Source organism: Scyliorhinus torazame, chromosome 11, assembly GCF_047496885.1.
Source record: "Scyliorhinus torazame isolate Kashiwa2021f chromosome 11, sScyTor2.1, whole genome shotgun sequence".
NCBI lineage: Eukaryota > Metazoa > Chordata > Chondrichthyes > Carcharhiniformes > Scyliorhinidae > Scyliorhinus > Scyliorhinus torazame.
Genome location: NC_092717.1, coordinates 189,628,672 through 189,650,199, shown reverse-complemented (window position 1 = coordinate 189,650,199; position 21,528 = coordinate 189,628,672). Strand labels below are relative to the sequence as shown.

Below are 21,528 nucleotides of genomic sequence, written 5' to 3'. Positions count from 1 at the left end.
AGAGGGTGCAGAGGAGGTTCACCAGGATGTTGCCTGGTATGCAGGGTGCTAGCTATGAAGAAAGGTTGAGTAGATTAGGATTGTTTTTGTTGGAAAGACGGAGGTTGAGGGGGGACCTGTTTGAGGTCTACAAAATTATGAGAGGTATGGACAGGGTGGATAGCAACACGCTTTTTCCAAGAGTGGCGGTGTCAATTACAAGTGGTCACGATTTCAAGGTGAGAGGGGGAAAGTTTAAGGGAGATGCGCGTGGAAAGTTTTTTACGCAGAAGGTGGTGGGTGCCTGGAACGCTTTTCCAGCGGTGGTGGTAGAGGCGGGCACAGTAGCATCATTTAAGATGCATCTAGACAGATATATGAACGGGCGGGGAACAGAGGGAAGTAGATCCTTGGAAAATAGTGACAGGTTTAGATAAAGGATCTGGATCGGCACAGGCTGGGAGAGCCGAAGGGCCTGTTCCTGTGCTGTAATTTTCTTTGTTCTTCTTTTGTTCAATGGCCACACTGCGCCGCAGCAAGATGCTTTTCCGGCACAGCGTGGCCAGAGAATCGCGCCCCCAATCTTTAATCATCCAGGGGCTTCTAGCTTTCGATGCCCATTCTTTCATGGAAATGTGTCTACACTATACCCAAAACATCTCCTCTTTGAAGGCCACGCATTCGTTACTCCATTTTTAATCCACTCTATAGTAAAGGAGTTTGGTTCACATTGAGTAGACATGATCCTGTAGGGGAGTATAAAGAGAAAGCAAGAATGTGCATTTATGTAGTACCTTTCACAACCTCGGTATGTATCAAGGCTACAGCCAGTTAAGTACTCTTGATGTATAGCCAATGCTGTACTGTAGGAAATAGGGAAGCCAATGTGTCAATAGCAAGTTCCCACAAGCGGCAATGCGGTAATGACTGGATAATTTGCTTCAGTGCTCTTGGTTGAGGGACAGGTATTGCCCAAGACAATGGGGAGAACTTTCCTGCTCTTCTCTGAAATAGTGTGATAGGATCCACCTGAGAGGGCATATGGACATCAGTTTAATATTTAATGAAAAGGCCTCAGTACTGTGCCAAAATGTTATGTCTGGAGTTGGGCTTGAATGCACAGCCTTCTGATCCAGAAGGTTTAGTGTATATTTTTGAAAGTAATGAAGAGTAGCTTCTGTGACCATATTTTGTTTCTCATTGAGGTTCAATTTTTGATAAAATATTGATAAAACTTGTACTGGGATGGCCAGTTTTTTGATATTGGAGGGAGGGGTCATTTATAATAATAAATATACTAACCTTTATTGTCACAAGTAGACTTACATTGACACTGCAATGAAGTTACTGTTAAAAAGCCCCTGGTCGCCACATTCCAGCACCTGTTTGGGTACACGGAAAATTCAGAATGTTCAAATTACCGAACAGCACGTCTTTAGGGACTTGAGGGAGGAAACCAGGACACCCGGAGGAAACCCACGCACACAAGGACGGACTCCACACAAACAGTGACCCAAGCCGGGAATCAAACCCATCCTGGAGCTGTGAAGCAGCAATGCTACCCACTGTGCTACCGTGCTGCCCATTGGCAGGAAGGAAGCAGTGGAGAACAGAGAGTGGCAATGTTTAAATGTAGGCTTTTTTCAACAAGGCACTCTCTATCCATCTAACTCATTACACCACAAGGATTTAAAATCAATGCACTTTTTTGCTACTGTTGTCTCATACTTAAGCATGCGGGCAGACCTGCATTGAGGGAGGTGGAGAATTAGGTTGTCGGGACCAATTTTCTTTTGCAAAAAATATTGTCACTGTTTGGGTTGATACCTGAAGAAAGGGTGCTCAGACTCTATTGAAGGATGCCTAGCATCTGTGGATCAACATATTAGTGTCTATAAAGTGTATTTTAGAGTAAAGCACATCCTTTCCCAGGGAGAGACTAATGTATGTATGTATGTAGACTGTGACCTGTCATCTGGGGAAAGATTATGAAATGATAAACTTGTTTATGAAGATCAGGTTCATCTTGCCTTCCTCCACCTCCTCCCATCAGTTGTGATCATTGTTTCACTGTCAAAGGGAAAACATCACCTACATCACTTTTTGGTTGATGCTTATATACCTTCATTTCAGATTGCTTTTATAATCATCAACATCTTTAGTAATAGACCTGGTAATTCACCTTTCATACCTCGCTCAAAAAAAACTCTCTCCAAGCACAATTAGTGTTTGGAAGAATAAAATTTGTCATTGTATTGCTCTGATACATCTTTGTCAAAGCAGTTGCTCATAATAATGAGGGATAAGCCAGAGGCTCGCCTGTATTTCTCGGTGGAAAATCTTTCCCTGAAATTTTGTCTCTGACTTTGTATCAGGATTGGATAGATTTGAATTTGTAGAAACAACCCTTACTGGATAGATTTGGGAAGTTATAACCATTGGTATCAATTTTCTTTGTGAGGTGGCTACAGATATGGGCCATTTATTCGGATAATTTCATAAATTGACTTATGAGATGAGCCATTCGGAACCAGTGTACATGGGAAAATACAGGATCAGGAAATACTCTGTAGTCCAGGTATTCTGTCCCCAAAAAACTATTTTGCTGAACTGCAGATAATGTCATGTATCCCAGCTTCCTCGAATGTTTCTGCACAATCTGTTTCCCAGATGCACACTTTCCACACTTAGTGTAAAGTTGTCACCTAAACTGTCTGTATATCTTCACTTTTCTAACTTGTCTGTTGGCTCTAGAGTTTGTGGCAATCTCAAAACATGACCAGGATTTGATTTTTCCATTGTTTCAAGAATCCTGGATAATATCTTCCATATTATACATATGATATCTTCTACATATTCATATCTTCTATAAAGCCATGTTCTCTTTGAGCCTATCCATGAAAGAGAAAGAGTAACTGAAAACTTAGTTATAGAAGCAGTGGAACTTTGAAAATGGGTAAGATGCATCAAGACCAAGAAAGTTAGCAAAGAGGAACAATGCATAGATGTGTTATAGGTCCAGACCAGAACCTGTTTTGGTTAAGATCCTGGATTAGAACCCAACTATTTGCATTTGATAATACTCAGAAAATGTTACTGCACTACTGCAGTGATAACACTGACCGGTAGACCGCTTTTATATTAAAACAAACTTTAATTTTAATACAGAATTAAGCACTTTAAAAATAAGGAAATAGTTTTACAGGTTAACAGGTAAAATATCTTAACTTGCTTCCTAAAACCTGCCTCTACATTTCACTTAAGCAATCCATGCCACTTATGTATAAAGTTAACAACCAGGTTTTACTTGCTTATCTTGGTGCAGAGTCCTTTGAGAGAGAGACTTGTCTTTGGGACCAAGCTGAAAACCTTCTGCTCAGTTTTGAGTCTTGGAAGGAGGGAGTCCTTTGTCCAGACAGATCTGGCGCCTCCTATTAGCTACACACCAGCTGCACTCAAAGCTCACAGCATTCTTGTATCTCTTGTTACAAGATGTGCCTTGATTTGTTTAGCCAGGCTCAAACTGTTACAATATTACATTAGCTCTCTATCTACAAACAGGTAATATTCTTTTTAATATCTATTAACAAAACACTTCCCTGCAAAAATCATTGTTTATCTTACTTTAAATCGCACCTCTGGCCGACATACTGTTTGTAAGCATTTTAACCCAGGTTTTAATAGTAATCCTACAAAAATACAAACTATAAAGTATGACAATTTCTGGTATTCATCACAATGTCCAATGGTGGAGGATCATGTTGGACCAAAGGCGGTTGCAGAAGGAGTCTCTGGATGAAATTATAGAAGGTGAGGATTGCGATTTTACTACAATGCCAATAGAAATCAGCAAGGAGTGAGGAAGTGGGTGAGTTGGAGTTTGTGTGGGAAGGAACTGGGAAAGGGAATTTTAGAGCAGTAGGGGCTGGAGATACCAAACAGAGATGGAGAGAATATTGTTGGTAGAGATAGCCTTGATAATGCACAAAATGTGAAGTTTGAAGAAAAAATGTTAATACTCTTATGAGCAATTAAATAGAACCTTGACATTTTTACACTGCTTCTTAACATTAACTTTCAAAGGTACAATCACACCATGAGCGTATCTATAGAGGTAGATTTTGACTGAAAGTGCAAAATAGGTAAGTGAACTGACAGCCAAATTTACATCTCTTGAGTTTTAGTTCCATGAATTCAGTGGACTAGTTGTCCATTGTACATCAATCACATTTTTATGTAAACCCTACTCAAACCAGTGACAGGCAAATTGACTGAGATTGAGACTGCTTCCTATCCTCCTGCCATGGTTTCACCTGAAGTGGTGTTTCATAAATACCTTCCTATTATATTAACTATCTCACAAATCTTAACTATCTTTCAAATGTCTTCACCTTTCCTCATAAATCAGTACTATGAATATGTTCTCCTGGTTTTTCTTTGCATGGCTTTCAGGACTTGGTTGTCTTCCTTGTGTCTAAGTGAGTGATGCAGATACACTCTGACCCCAATAAAATGCAGCAGCTGACTTGTGTTTGCATTTATATCTGCAGCAACTGGTTTCCTGGATAGAGTTATGCATCCTGTTTCAGCGAGCGGTGGTCAGATATCCCAACAAGTGTCTGAGCAGACAGTTTCAGAGGCTGAGGCCCAAGAGCTGAGACAGGTGAGTGGATTCCACATGGATATTTTTCATTCATGGGCTTAATACTATATAGAATTTACAGTGCAGAAGGAAGCCATTCGACCCATCGAGTTGGCACAGGCCCTTGGAAAGGCCGCACTACTTAAGCCCATGCCTCCACCCTATCCCAGTAACCCCACCTAACCTTTTGGACACTAAGGGGCAATTTATCTGACCAATCCACCTAACCTGCATATCTTTGGTCACTAAGGGGCAATATGATAGACAGGCTCTTCATTGCTTGTGAAGATTCTAGTGATTAAGTAACTGGATGCATTGTACATTCATTGTTACTTTTTCAAAGAATTTTGGTGGTAATTAATTTTCAGAAATGTACATTTAACCCAGATAAGAAAGAGGTGACGGCAAAATAAACCAGGTAATGGACCGTGACCAGATGAAATGCAGGTGTGATTCCCCGCTACTTGTTCTCTCTGCTTGTGTTTCTGTGATTTTGTTTCTTCAATAAGTGGAAAGTCCTCACCACTATATTCCATCCCCTATGCAGACTATTTCATTCTTCTGCTTATGCATTTAGTCTGTCTCAATCTCTCTCTAACTCTTGCACACTCACACTCTCTTTCATTGGATCAAAAGGGCAAAAGTTGTATGATGTTTCTCGTATGAAATATTAAAATACATATATTCAGATAGCACTTTATTTGGACATCAAAACATCTCTTTATTCTTCACATGAGGAGTGCAGGGAGTCCTGCCAGGGGAAGCATCAGGCATATCTAAAAATGAGGTGTCAACCTGGTGAAGCAACATCAAAGGACTATTTTGTGCCAAACAACATAAGCAGCAAGAGACAGACATCCAAGCAATTACACAGGCAACGGATAAGATCTATGTTCTGCAGTCCTGCAACGTTCAGTCGTGAATGTTATAGTCAATAATAATAATCTTTATTGTCACAAGTAGGCTTACATTAACACTGCAATGAAGTTACAATGGAAAGCCACTAGTCGCCACATTCTGGCGCCTGTTCAGGTACACAGAGGGAGAATTCAGAATATCTAATTCACCTAACAGCACGTCTTTCGGGACTTGTAGGTGGAAACCAGAGCACCCGGAGGAAACCCACGCAGACACTGGGAGAATGTGCAGATTCCACACAGACAGTGACCCAAGCCGTGAATCGAACCTGGGACCATGGATCTGTGAAGCAACAGTGCTACCCAGTGCTATCCAATTAAACAACTCACAGGAGGAGGAGGCTGCACAAATATTGCAATCCTCAAATGATGTGGGAAGCCCAGCACATCAGTGCAAAAGATAAAGGCTGAAGCATTTTCAACAATCTTCAGCCAAAGGTGAAAAGTGGATGATCCATCTTGGCCTCCTCCAGAGTTCCCAACATTACAGATATCAGTCTTCTGTCAATTCGATTCACTTTGCACAAAATCAAGAAACCGCTGAAGGAACTGGATACTGCAAATGCCCTGACAATATTTCGGCAGTAGTGCTGATAGTGCTCCAGAATTTTCCATGTCCTGAGCGAAGCTGTTCCAGTACAGCTACAACACTGGCAACCAACCGTTAATGTGGAAATTTGCCCGAGTATCTCCTGTGCATAAAAAGCAGGACAAATCCAAACTGACCATTTACTGCTCAAACAGTCTACTCTCGAACATCAGTGAAATGATGGAAGGTGCCATCAACAGTGCTATCAAGTACACTTAATTAGCAATAATCTGCTCACTGACACTCAGTTTGGGTTCTGCCAGGGCCACTCAGCCCCTGACTTCATTACAGCCGTGGTTCAAATATGGACAAAAGAGCTGAACTCTAGAGGTGAGAGTGACTTCCCTTAACATCAAGGCAGCAATTGACAGTGTGTGGCATCAAGAATGCCTAGCAACACTGGAGTCAATGGGAATTGGGGTAAACTTAGCACAAAGGAAGATGGTTATGATTTTTGGAAGTCAATCATCTCAGTTCCAGGGTATGACTGTCGGAGTTCCTCGGTAGTGACCCAGGTCCAACCATCTTCAAATGTTTTGTTGATGACCTTTTTTTTCCACATGAGGTCAGAAGTGGGAATATTCCCTGATGATTTTGCAATGTTCAGCACCATTTGTGACTCCTCAGACTGACCATGTTCAAATGCAGCAAGACATAGACAATATCCTGGCTCGGGTTGGCAAGTAACATTCGTGCCACACAAGTGCCAGGCAATAACCAACATGAGAGAATCTAACCATTGGCCCTTGACATTCAATGGCATTACTATTATGAATCCCCCCACTATCAATAGCCTGGGGGTTACCATTGACCAGAAACTGAACTGGACCAGTTATATAAATATTGTGGCTACAACAGCAGGTCAGAGGCTAGGAATCTTGCGGCGAATAACTCATCTCCTACTTCCCAAAGCCTGTACACTACAAGGCACAAACTAGGAGTGTGATGGAATATTCCCCACTTGCCTGGATTATACAGTTCCAGCAAACATGAGAAGTTTGACACCATCCAGGACAAAGCAGCCCGCTTGATTGGCACCCCAGCCGCAAACATTTACTCACTCCACCACTGATGCAGAGTGGTAGCAGCTGTGTGTACCATATACAAGATGCACTGCAGGAACTCACCAAGGTGCCTTAGACAGCACCTTCCAAACGCATGAATGCTATCATTGGGACAAGAGCAGCAGATACCTGGGAACACCAACTCCTGCAGTTTCCCTCCCAAGCTGCTCCCCATCCTGACTTTGACATATATCGCTGTTCCTTCACTGTCGCTGGGTCAAAATTCTGGAATTCCCTCTCTAATAGCACTGTGGGTGCACCTTAACCACATGGAATGCAACGATTCAAGGAGGCAACTCACCATACCTCCTCATGGGCAATTGGGAATGGGCAATAAGTACTGGCCAAACCAGTGATGTCCAATTCACATGAATGAATTTAAAAAAACATTCTTCATGGGAAGCGACCTGATGTGGAGACAAATACAGCAGCTATTGTGCATCAGCATCTTGAAAACAACGAGGTATATGACCAGCTCGTCACTTTTCATGTATGCTTCCTTTCATTCTCGTACAGGATCATCGCCCTTGTAGAATTTCAAATGTGGATTTAGAGAGTATGTGAGCTCTTTGTCTTGTCTATTCTCTTTTTCTATCCTTGAACATCTGTTCCTTCTCTCCATGTGTTGCTGTTCTTGTGTGACTGTGTTTTGTACTCGTGCTTAGTTTTTTGTTTTGTGCAAACTTGCGTCCTATTCAAAATAATTTTTGTTGACAGTGACGAGTTCCTGGTGATTTGACCTTTCTCCTCAAGATATTGACTCCTAAAGTATGAACTGTCTTCTCAAACCATTTTTAAGTGGCCATGCTTCATCTGAGATTCTAGATAGTGAGTGACAAAGGTACTATGCTGTACGAGTAGTCTCCTGCTGCCACGCTCATTTCTATCTATTAACTCAGTTTGACTATTGCTGCTGCACCAAATGAACACCTGATAACAGTTAAAATCCCCATAGATATCCTATGTGCCTTGTTCCTTCAGTTGAGCGAGAAACAACTTTCATCTTTTCACGACTTCAACACGTTCAAAACATTTTACAGCCAATGAAGACTTTTGAAATCATAGAACCCCTACAGTGCAGAAGGAGACATTCGGCCCATCAAATCTGCACTGACCCTTTGAAAGAGCACCTACCTAGGCCCAATCCCCCACCCAGTACCTATAACTCCACCTTGAGGCAATTTAGCATGACCAATCCACCTAACCTGCACATCTTTAGACTGTGGGAGGAAACCAGAGCACCCAGAGGAAACCCAAGCAGGCATGGGGAGAAAGTGCAAACTGCACGCAGACAGTCACCCAAAATCGGACTCGAACCAGGGTCTCTGGCAGCAGTGCTAACCCCTGTGCCACCATGCCATAGTCACTGTTGTATTATATAAAACGGCAGAAGCCAATTTGTGTCCAACAAGGTTATCACAAGCAACAGTGAAGTTAACATTTTTAGTGAGGCTGGCTGGGGATAAATATTGGCCAGGATTTCCTAATACCATCATGGGGCTGCCAGTGCCCCCAGTTTAATATTTCATCCAAAAGCAGCATTCTGTCACTGTTGATCTAAGTGTCAACCTAGATTATTTGCTCAAGTCTCTGTTGTGGGGCTTGAACTGACAACATTTTGACTTTGGTGCAAGAATTACCAGTGAGCTATGTCTGATATTCTGCTGATATGAGTTTCTTTTTTTTACAAATCACTGGTCACAAGTGCATTTCCTCTTTTATTCTAGCAGAGAGTGATTTTTAAGCAAAAGGCCATTGGGTAAAACTCATAGTATTTACAGTGCAGAAGGAGGCCATTCGGCCCAGTGAGTCTGCACCAGCTCTTTGAAAGAGCACCCCATTTAAGCCCACACTTCCAACCTATCCCGTAACCCAGTAACCCCACCCAACCTTTTTGGACACTAACGGCAATTTAGCACGGCCAATGCACCTAACCTGCACGTCGTTGGACTGTGGGAGGAAACCGGAGCACCCGGAGGAAACCCACCCAGACACTGGGACAACGTACAGACTCCACACAGACAGTGACCCAAACCAGGAATCGAACCCGGGACCCTGGAGCTGTGAAGCAACTGTGCTAACCACTGTGCTACCGTGCTGCTTAAAAGATGAGACATTATCTGGCCTCTCAGAAAAATGCGCAAGATTCTATGATATTACTCCAAGAGGAACCAGGTAGTGCAAATAATTAAATCGTACTTTCAAAGAGCTGGCACAGCCTCAAAGGTCTGAATGGCCTCCTTCTATGCTGTAAGCTTCTATAAGAGTAGTAGCATTCGTCAAGTCTCCAGCAAACATGTCAACCAACACCTCTTTGGTTTTTAAATAAACAAAATTGATTAGATAGTGATTTATTTCATTGCAGTTTCTGGCACTTTGCAATATTCAAACTGGCTGCAGATGTTGTGTATTTCTCTACATTACAACGGTGACTATACTTCATTTGTTGTGAAGTGCTTTGAGATGGTGAAAGGTGCTTCTTCATATATGCAAGTTAATTCTTTCCGTTCAGCTCTTTGATTCCCTTTTGAGCTGTGTCATCCCCTCTTACCACTGAAGTACATCCGTCTCTTGTGGAGAAGCAATCGTTAAAACCAGACACCAGGGGGCTCCAAATGCATTCTGTAAGCAGACCTGCTGCAATACTAAACTTTGTTAATATGCTGTAAATCTTGGGATGAGCTGCAGTAAATTATTCCTCTCACGGAATAATTGAAGGATTACAAGAGTTGTCAAGTTTTCAGAATCATTAGATACACCAGACCTCATTATGGAGAGAAGCACTCTTCACCTCCATTTAAAACTGGAGTCTTGTATTTAAGTGGGACACTTCTGCAAACCCAGCATAAGGACTACTCTTGTGACACCTTAGGTTAGGACGTGGTCAATTCCAGCTCCCCTTCACCCAGAGTTACAACACAATTGATTTAACCAATAATTCTCATAAAAATACCCAAAGTCTTTTGCCCTTGGTTGCCCAATAATTATAGTCACCAGGTTTGTAAATTTAAATACAATTACTTTTTATCAATAACAAGAACTATAATGAAATATGCAGCAAATACAACTGTTAACTATTATCGAATTCCTAGTTCCTTCAACTTACCCTTGCCCTATATATATAAATATACATATATATATATATTATAATACACACACACACACACACACACATACACGATAAACAAACACAAAGAACAAGAACAAAGAAATGTACAGCACAGGAACAGGCCCTTCGACCCTCCAAGCCCGTGCCGACCATGCTGCCCGCCTAAACTAAAATCTTCTACACTTCCTGGGTCCGTATCCCTCTATTCCCATCCTATTCATGTATTTGTCAAGATGCCCCTTAAATGTCACTATCGTCCCTGCTTCCACCACCTCCTCCGGTAGCGAGTTCCAGGCACCCACTACCCTCTGCGTAAAAAACTTGCCTCGTACATCTACTCTAAACCTTGCCCCTCTCACCTTAAACCTATGCCCCCTAGTAATTGAGCCCTCTACCCTGGGGAAAAGCCTCTGGCTATCCACTCTGTCTATGCCCCTCATAATTTTGTAGACCTCTATCAGGTCGCCTCTCAACCTCCTTCATTCCAGTGAGAACAAACCGAGTTTATTCAACTGCTCCTCATAGCTAATGCCCTCCATACCAGGCAACATTCTGGTAAATCTCTTCTGCACCCTCTCAAAAGCCTCCACATCCTTCTGGTAGTGTGGCGACCAGAATTGAACACTATACTCCAAGTGTGGCCTAACTAAGGTTCTATACAGCTGCAACATGACTTGCCAATTCTTATACTCAATGCCCTGGCCAATGAAGGCAAGCATGCCGTATGCCTTCTTGACAACCTGTGTTGCCCCTTTCAGTGACCTGTGGACCTGTACTCCTAGATCTCTTTGACTTTCAATACTCTTGAGGGTTCTACCATTCACTGTATATTCCCTACCTGCATTAGACCTTCCAAAATGCATTACCTCACATTTGTCCGGATTAAACTCCATCTGCCATCTCTCCGCCCAAGTCTCCAAACAATCTAAATCCTGCTGTATCCTCCGACAGTCCTCATCGCTATCCGCAATTCCACCAGCCTTTGTGTCGTCTGCAAACTTACTAATCAGACCAGTTACATTTTCCTCCAAATCATTTATATATACTACAAAGAGCAAAGGTCCCAGCACTGATCCCTGTGGAACACCACTGGTCACAGCCCTCCAATTAGAAAAGCATCCTTCCATTGCTACTCTCTGCTTTCTATGACCTAGCCAGTTCTGTATCCACCTTGCCAGCTCACCCCTGATCCCGTGTGACTTCACATTTTGTACTAGTCTACCATGAGGGACCTTGTCAAAGGCCTTACTGAAGTCCATATAGACAACATCCACTGCCCTACCTGCATCAATCATCTTGGTGACCTCCTCGAAAAACTCTATCAAGTTAGTGAGACACGACCTCCCCTTCACAAAACCATGCTGCCTCTCACTAATACGTCCATTTGCTTCCAAATGGGAGTAGATCCTGTCTCGAAGAATTCTCTCCAGTACTTTCCCTATCACTGAAGTAAGGCTCACCGGCCTGTAGTTCCCTGGATTATCCTTGCTACCCTTCTTAAACAGAGGAACAACATTGGCTATTCTCCAGTCCTCTGGGACATCACCTGAAGACAGTGAGGATCCAAAGATTTCTGTTAAGGCCTCAGCATTTTCCTCTCCAGCCTCCTTCAGTATTCTGGGGTAGATCCCATCAGGCCCTGGGGACTTATCTACCTTAATATTTTTTAAGACACCCAACACCTCGTCTTTTTGGATCTCAATGTGACCCAGGCTATCTACACACCCTTCTCCAGACTCAACATCTACCAATTTCTTCTCTTTGGTGAATACTGATGCAAAGTATTCATTTAGTACCTCGCCCATTTCCTCTGGCTCCACACACAGATTCCCTTGCCTATCCTTCAGTGGGCCAACCCTTTCCCTGGCTACCCTCTTGCTTTTTATGTACGTGTAAAAAGCCTTGGGATTTTCCTTAACCCTATTTGCCAATGACTTTTCGCGACCCCTTCTAGCCCTCCTGACTCCTTGCTTAAGTTCCTTCCTACTTTCCTTATATTCCACACAGGCTTCATCTGTTCCCAGCCTTTTAGCCCTGACAAATGCCTCGTTTTTCTTATTGACGAGGCCTACAATATCTCTCGTTATCCAAGGTTCCTGAAAATTGCCGTATTTATCCTTCTTCCTCACAGGAACGTGCCGGTCCTGAATTCCTTTCAACTGACACTTGAAAGCCTCCCACATGTCAGATGTTGATTTGCCCTCAAACATCCGCCCCCAATCTATGTTCTTCAGTTCCCGCCTAATATTGTTATAATTAGCCTTCCCCCAATTTGGCACATTCACCCGAGGACCACTCTTATCCTTGTCCACCAGCACTTTAAAACTTACTGAATTGTGGTCACTGTTCCCGAAATGCTCCCCTACTGAAACATCTACCACCTGACCGGGCTCGTTCCCTAATACCAGGTCCAGTACCGCCCCTTCCCTAGTTGGACTGTCCACATATTGTTTTAAGAAGCCCTCCTGGATGCTCCTTATAAACTCCGCCCCGTCTAAGCCCCTGGCACTAAGTGAGTCCCAGTCAATATTGGGGAAGTTGAAGTCTCCCATCACCACAACCCTGTTGTTTTTACTCTTTTCCAAAATCTGTCTACCTATCTGCTCCTCTATCTCCCGCTGGCTGTTGGGAGGCCTGTAGTAAACCCCCAACATTGTGACTGCACCCTTTTTATTCCTGATCTCTACCCATATAGCCTCACTGCCCTCTGAGGTGTCCTCCCGCAGTACAGCTGTGATATTCTCCCTAACCAGTAGCGCAACTCCGCCACCCCTTTTACATCCCCCTCTATCCCGCCTGAAACATCTAAATCCTGGAATGTTTAGCTGCCAATCCTGCCCTTCCCTCAACCAGGTCTCTGTAATGGCAACAACATCATAGTTCCAAGTACTAATCCAAGCTCTAAGTTCATCTGCCCTACCCGTAATACTTCTTGCATTAAAACATATGCACTTCAGGCCACCAGACCCGCTGTGTTCAGCAACTTCTCCCTGTCTGCTCTGCCTCAGAGCCCCACTGTCCCTATTCCCTAGTTCTCCCTCAATGCTCTCACCTTCTGACCTATTGCTCCCGTGCCCACCCCCTGCCATACTAGTTTAAACCCTCCCGTGTGACACTAGCAAACCTCGCGGCCAGGATATTTATGCCTCTCCGGCTTAGATGCAACCCGTCCTTATATAGGTCACACCTGCCCCGGAAGAGCTCCCAGTGGTCCGGATAACGGAAACCCTCCCTCCTACACCAGCTGTTTAGCCACGTGTTTAGCTGCTCTATCTTCCTATTTCTAGCCTCACTGGCACGTGGCACAGGGAGTAATCCCGAGATTACAACCCTAGAGGTCCTGTCTTTTAACTTTCTGCCTAGCTCCCTGAACTCCTGCTGCAGGACCTCATGCCCCTTCCTGCCTATGTCGTTAGTACCAATATGTACAACGACCTCTGCCTGTTTGCCCTCCCCCTTCAGGATGCCCTCTACCCGTTCGGAGACATCCTGGACCCTGGCAATTGGGAGGCAACATACCATCCTGGAGTCTCTTTCACGTCCACAGAAGCGCCTATCTGTGCCCCTGACTATAGAGTCCCCTATTACTATTGCTCTTCTGCGCTTTGACCCTCCCTTCTGAACATCGGAGCCAGCCGTGGTGCCACTGCTCTGGCTGCTGCTGTTTTCCCCTGATAGGCTATCCCCCCCGACAGTATCCAAAGGGGTATACCTGTTCGCGAGGGGGACAACCACAGGGGATTCCTGCACTGACTGCCTGCCCTTTCTGGTGGTCACCCATTTCTCTGCCTGCACCTTGGGTGTGACCACATTTATATAACTGCGATCTATGACGCTTTCCGCCACCTGCATGCTCCTAAGTGCATCCAATTGCTGCTCCAACCGAACCATGCGGTCTGTGAGGAGCTCCAGTTGGGTGCACTTTCTGCAGATGAAGCCATCCGGGACGCTGGAAGCCTCCCGGACCTGCCACATCTCACAGTCAGAGCACTACACCCCTCGAACTGACATTGCGTCAATTAATTAAAATTTAAATTTAAATTTTTAAAAAATATATATATTTTTTAAAGTTACTGTTAACTATCTGTTTCCTAGCACTAGATTTCTAATATAAATGCGAAAGCTAAATATAGTACTCTCCGATCTCTGGCTTAGATACTCCTCTAAATTATAATTAAGTAATTATGTTTAATTAGTTACCAATGCTTAATTTTTTTAATTTAGTGTAGATTCCCAACCAGCCACTCAGGTCACAGCTTTTCTGTGATGTCACTTCAGTTTCCCCCCGACACACACAATTTGAAAAAGGTATAAAAGTAAAAATGAGTAAAAATCACTTACTTCCCTTCTTCCCTTCTGAGGGTCTTAGATGTTCTCAGGTTCTCTCCCTGACAGAGACTGCTCCCCCTCCTCCGAACGGCTCCCGAAACTAGGCCGCGATCTTTTAAAATCTCCGCTCTGACTCGCAGCTCCCCTGACTCGCAGCTCAAGGGAAAAGAGGGGTGCAAATAATAAGTAAAAGATAAGAGTCTTTGTTTCAGATGTTTTTTCCAGCACGCTGTTCTTCAAACCAGGCTTTCAGGTCAAGATTTCTGCTTTCCAGTCTGTAATGATTTTCATTGTAGATTCATTCTGGTCTCTGCAGTTTCTGAAATATAGCAGCTTTTCTGGAGAATCCTAAAATTTACAGAATTCTAGAATTTACAGTGCAGGGGGAGGCCATTCGGGCCATTGTGTCTGCACCGGCCCTTGGAAAGAGCACTTACTTAAGCCCACGCCTCCACCTCATCCACATAACCCAGTAACCCCACCCAACCTTTTGGGCACGAAGGGGTAATTTTAACATGGCAAATCCACCTAACCTGCACTTTTTGGACTAAATGTAACAGTCTCCAGTCAACCAAAGGTCACCCCCACAGGCGCTAACTTATAATAATAATCTTTATTGTCACAAATAGGCTTACATTAACACTGCAAAAAGCTCCTAGTCGCCACATTCCGGCGCCTGTTTGGGTACACGGAGGGAGAATTCAGAATGTCCAAATTTAGGACTTGTGGGAGGAAACTGGAGCACCCGGAGGAAACCCACGCAGACACAGGGAGAACATGCAGACTCCGCACAGCCAGTGACCCAAGCTGGAAATCTAACCTGGGACCCTGACACTGTGACGCATCAGTGCTAACCACTGTGCTACCGTGCCATCCATATTACAGGCAGACAAAATTCCAAAATATAGATGACCTCAAGTTTGTTACTGCATTACTGGGGGGGCAAGTAAGATTAGGAGGAGATTGAATAAGATTTTGAAAGTTTTTATAAGGTGAATTGGGAAATACTATCTGACTGGGGAAGGCAGTGATGAAGGGTCATTAATTTAATATTTCCATTGCTAATGAAGCAGAATAGATTTATACATTTTTGACATGGTGCTCTTGGAGCATTGAATTATTTGCCAAAGCGAGTATTTGAGGAAAAGAACATGATGTTGTTTTTATTGGAAAAGAACAAATATTTGAAGCAAAGGCAGAGAGCAAGGCAGTGATTAGTCTTTCATTGTGCTAGCGAAGAGTCAGCATATGCATGATGTGCCAAATTGGCTCCTGTTCTGTAAATTTCTATAGTCTTGTTTCTCCGAAATATATCCCGAGTACTTGACTTACTTTGAATTACTTTGAGGTTTAGTAACTGTTATGAAAGCAAATGTGACAGCTATTGTCAATAGCAGGAGAACCCATAAACAACAAAGAGACTATCGAGCAAATCTCTTTTCTTTCATAGTATTGTTTTACGGAGAAATGTTGGCCAGGGTTTTGGGGAAACTTCTCGTTTTCAAGTGTGGGGTCCTTTTTCATCTACCGGAACCACTGGATCCGACAGCTAAGGGGCTGATAGATGTATGGTACCTCTCTCCGTGCAGCACTGCCATGTGTCAGCCGACATCACATCTTGCACTGCGGATTAAACTCCTGCATCTTCTGATTTAAAGGCACGTGTAGTGCTAAAGGAATGTTGTCCTTTGGAGAAGAAACCCCCACCTACCTGTCCAAGTGGTTGAGTTTGATATTCAGGTGCCATTTTGCACGGAATTCTCGCAGTGCCCTGAACACTGCCACTGAAAGCAGATGAACTAGGCATTCATGTCCTCACGTAGGTCTTTGCTCTCTCAGTTCATATTTTCTCACATGACTCCACTCTAAAATCTATTTGAAATAGAATTAGGACACAAGTGAAGTTTGACAAGAGACAATTTATAATTATACTTTGCGCAGTTTAAGTGAACAGAACCCTGCACTTGACTGAAACCGTAGTAAGTTATGACATGCTGGCTTGACTCCAAGTGGTTTTGCATTGCTTAAGAAAGCAAGCCGTGCCTCCAGTACAGTGATGAAGCTCGATACCAAACGTATTATATTCAATTATGGAATTAAATTCTACTCCTCCTTGTTGAAACATCCTGGACCTTACCCAAATTATTGTTAAGATGCTATTATAGAATTTTAATGCAGGTGTTTATTTGGACAGCAAGCAGCAAAAAAACCATACCTATGGTTTGGATTTTGGTGGGTAGTTCAAGTTGGGAATTATCGAACTCACTGGACTCCCCTCAGTAAAAAGGGCCCCAATTCATGAGATTTTTGCTTGGGAGAGAAAGTGGGGAGGGAGGGCATGTGTCGGTGATGAGGTGGGCTGGTTAGAAGGTATATCTCCATTCTCTGGGACTTGGACCCAATTGTTGAGAAGATTTTAGGCCCTGTAGCCCCACCACACACACACACCGAGTCCTTTTGGCCTCTTCTACTTTCTATGCCAATACCTGTCACCCTCCCATCCCTGTGATCCCTTATACTCCTCATGCCTACTTGTCACTTATTCAGCATCCATCATGGGCAGATACTTATGTCGAGTTATGTGGAGATAAAAATAATAAAATTCTAAAAATCTAATCCACCCCTCACTACAGAGACCTGAAGGTGAAAAAAAACTCTGATTCATGAAAACATGAAACCTTTTAAATCTCCTAAAGTGGTTATTCGGTTCACACCATTTAACAACCTATTTAAGCTATCATTCAAACTGATTCAGAACACCCGGCTGCAATAATTAAAGCTTTTGAAATTCAACCAAGCATTCATAATGAATTTCATTGAGGACATGTCAACAAATAAATATATTAAAACCACTCACCAGCTGGCCTGTCAAATCAGCAGGCTTTTCTTTTAACAGCGGGAGTCAATTTTAATTTACAGTTTAAAAAGTGGGAGATTTTTTTTTTAAAACTTGGACATCTAACGGACTAAGACAGTTCAGCCTTTTCTGTGCTGCAATAGCATTTATTTGTGACTCCAACACTCAAGTCATTTGCAACAGCCAAAATGGGATATGCTTGAACTTTGCACAAAGTTTGAATGGCCCTGCTGAGTTTTGGCTTTTCTCCTGTGTGATCTAAGCCCAGCCCCTTTCACGTGCAAAAATTGCAGCTGTTGAAAAAGTGGGGTGAGACATCAGCATCCAATTCCCATCCACCATTTTTAAAGGTCTGCGGAGTCTTTCCAACTCTGTATTTACATTGTGTACCTTGTGTTGCCCCATTATGTATTTTGTTTTCATGTACTGAATGATCTGTTTGAGCTGCACACAGAAAATACTTTTCACTGTACCTCGGTACACGTGACAATAAAAAAATCCCAAAAAACATCCGGCGCCATGTCATATTTTTGTATGTATGCCAATGCTTGCTTGGAAACTAATTACTGAAGTAATCCCCAATGGAATTTGAAATATCTGAAATATGTATGGCCCCATATCAAACACCATTTGGAGCTGTACCCTATATTATGTTGATTATAACAATGAAAAGTATAATTGAGAAAGGCTGCTCCAGAACACATGACTCTGAAACTGCTAAAACCATTGAAAGCGATGCAGTATTGAGTAAGTTCCGAGGAGGCGTCATATTGGACTCATAACTTCACTGCCCTTCTATCATTTTGTTCTTTGCTTTAGAATCCATTTTGGCTCCCTAGTTTTTGTGGTGTGCCTTGTCACAGTTATTTTTATGTCAGATAAATGCAAATTGCTACTGAACGTACCGGCTTTGGAATATTATGGCGTTCAGGCATAGTAGGAAAAGTGAACAGTTTATTCACTGTCTGGAATTATGCAGCTTTTGAGTCTCACTGAGTTCCTGTATCAATGTAGCAAATATTGGGAAAATGCTCCTCCCTCTCTGGCACTGTACAGCTTATGTGGAGCTCCAGATCTATGCTCCAGCTTGCACACACTGCATTTCTCAGTCTGGAGTATTTTCTCTCTGTTAAACATCGAGGCCTTGCATTCTAGAATTGCCTTCCTAAACCTGGCTTCATTTTTCCCCCACCTTCTAGAAACCTCTTCCAATCTCATCTTGTCAACTGTATGTTTAGTTAAATACCCCCAACTCATGTAGTTTTCTCATTAAGTGCATTAGACTAAGCTGCCAGCTCCTGTAGGGTATGAAGGGAATGAAAGGGAGTGTACAGAACTTGAATCAGTCAGTAGTGCACACCAGGATTAACTCACTTCCATCCTGCTTTCATTATAGATCCTGCGGAAGCTGAAGAGTATTGCGCTGGACACTGAGACTGAGTTGGAACGCCAAGACGAAGTGCTGGATGTTATCAGTTCCTCCACGGACCAGGCAACATCCCGGATAAACACGAGTCACAGGCGAATGCGGAAACTCCTGTAGGACTTGAGCTGACCAAATATTAACCCTCAGTCATATACAATGCGGCTCGTTCTTTGTCAGAACCTCAGCATTTGGAGAGAATTCTTCAAGCAACTGGAACAACATGGTGGTGAATTGGGTTTGCCAGTTTGTTTTAGATTTAAGAGAAAGATATGTTTGTCTGGACTTGGCATAGGGCAGTTGACAAACTTCATATAAATTGTTACAACAATCTTGTGGCCAGTCTGCAGTTCTGTTGTCTTGGCCTTAGAAAGGCGTCGCCACTAACATGTCAACATCCATAGAGTGGCTAGGAAAATGCTCTTGTCGATCGGAGACCATTTCTATGGCAGCTGTCTGAGAATATAATGCTCATCTTGCTTTCGAGCTCTAAAAGTGGAGCCAATGGTAGGAAAGCTTGCAAGAAACTTTCAAATTCAGCCACTATTCTTTGCAATCTGTAAAACATTGCTTGTTTAAAAACATAATTGAATGTAAAAACTTTATTAGTGCAATAATATGGGCTTTTATTTAAGGAATAGAGATAGAAGTGCCCCTGAGCCAGTTTACTTCTGTATTGAGAATGCCTTTCCTGGTTGCTTGTAAATTTACAGCTGACACGGCATAGCTTTAGCATGCAGGGAAAGTCATGCAAAGCCGCAAAGTGTCTTCTTACAGCTTAAAGCATGGAAAGATTCTACTGCTACATGCTATATTGTTGCTTCTTCCTCAGGCGTTTCCTGGTGAATCCTATCCACCAGAGATCAATAGAACATGCCAGTAATGCACAGTTGGTCAAGCAGTTTGTTAAAGAGAAAAGGAGGTTAATTTTTCTGATGAGACACATCAACCAAAATGTTTCTGATGGAACTGCTTTTAACTTCGGGTTTCCTGCATTTGTGGTTTCTTTTATTTCATCCCTGGAGGGCAGTTTCAATTGGGGCTGTCGCAAGACTTGCGTTTAGGGGGCTAGGGAAGAGAGATTTGAAATTTTGGTCATTGCTACATGCATAGTGGGCGGAACTAGAATTGCGAAGGATCAGGGCTAGAATAATGGGAAGTGTGCTCAAGAGAGAAAGACAATAACTAGATTTAAAATCTGACTGCATCGGCAGAGGATCTTGTTTAAGTCCGTCGTAACGGACACAATTTGTGTGAAAGAACGATAGCACAAATATATGGTGAGTTCTGTTTGTTGGCCATCCTGTCAGTTGCAGTTTGTGCAAGTCTGTGCCTAACTTGCATGCTCCTCACCAAGGAAAATCGAACAAGCAATCTGGTCCAGCCTCAGCAGCCAACCATCAATGGATTATTGGCAGCAAACAATTAATGTATTAATAATGCTTATCTTTCCCAAGATATCTCTGGTCTGTGAGCATAATGCTTCCAGGGTTTCGGAAAATGATCTGCGAGTTTCATACTATCCACCTGAGTGGGGGGGGGGGGGGAAAAACAAAAATAAAATTATCAATTGTGTCCTTTTGAAACTTGGTTTGTACCTGTAGAGAGAGTTTTGAGGTGTATAGCACAAGGGTGAAGTACTAATGATTAAAGCTCTGCCACTGGCAACAGTAGTAGGTAGGTAATTTAACGTGAAAAATTGAGTGTACCACAAAGTTAAAATGTATTGCTTCAAGCATATATATTGGGTGCCAATATGCTAATTAAGCACTGCAGTATTTACTTGGCATGTTAGTGATATCTAGGGTCAGAATATTAATACTGCATCAACAACAGTCTCACCAAGGCAGCTTGGGTATTTTCTATAGCACTGAATTTGAATTTTGGTCTAATATTCTTGGGAATTTTCTCTATATTTGAACTCTCTATTTATAGGGTTAATTTGCTGCCTATTCTTACCACTCATTAGCTGCAAATGCAACATTAGGATGGTGCATAACCTCTAAAAAGCTTAACTAAGTTGCCAATACATAGAAGATTTACTGATGAAGCTGTAAGCATAATGTTCACACCCCAATATAATGTAATGCTAGTTAACATCTTATCCTTTTGATAATTATCCTCGATAATACTTTTGTGCATGGATATGTAGCTACTGCTTTGAGTGCATGAAGCTATGCTTTGGAGATATAAAGGAAAAAGAAGTAAAACCGACGGGGATGGCTACGTATCCCAGTCTTTGAAAATGCCCACTTTGAATTTAGCAAGTATAAATGGATCACTTTTCTATGCTGAGAGGATGTACATACATTGGCATGACCTATTTGGCGGGATCTCCTATATAACTTTAAAGTGTCTTTTCTTAACTGACTGCTTGTTGTGAATCATAATATACTAGGATATGTCAGAAATGTTCAACAGATAGAAATGCTTAATTTTAGTTTGTTGTATTGGCATTTTTTTTTTAAACAGGGATTCAAGTGTGCTGCACTTGATATTCTTCCTTTCTGAGATTAACGTTTTCTCATTCCCTTCCAAATTGGAAGATGGAATAGAACACTGATTAATTGGCATTGAATCCGTTGCTTATTCATTCATTGCAATGTGTTGAGTCTGATC

General features: G+C 42.6%; 1 protein-coding gene across 1 annotated transcript in view; it reads left to right on the top strand.

Annotated features, from left to right (window-relative positions):
• Positions 1-21,158, top strand: part of snap47 (synaptosome associated protein 47) — a 44,516-nt gene extending 23,358 nt beyond the window's left edge. The window contains exons 4-5 of the mRNA XM_072468186.1: positions 4,530-4,642; positions 18,883-21,158. Of these exons, the coding sequence (XP_072324287.1) occupies positions 4,530-4,642; positions 18,883-19,029 (260 nt within the window). The 3' untranslated portion in view covers positions 19,030-21,158. The remainder of the gene's footprint in view (positions 1-4,529; positions 4,643-18,882) is intronic.
• Positions 21,159-21,528: the final 370 nt, after the last annotated feature.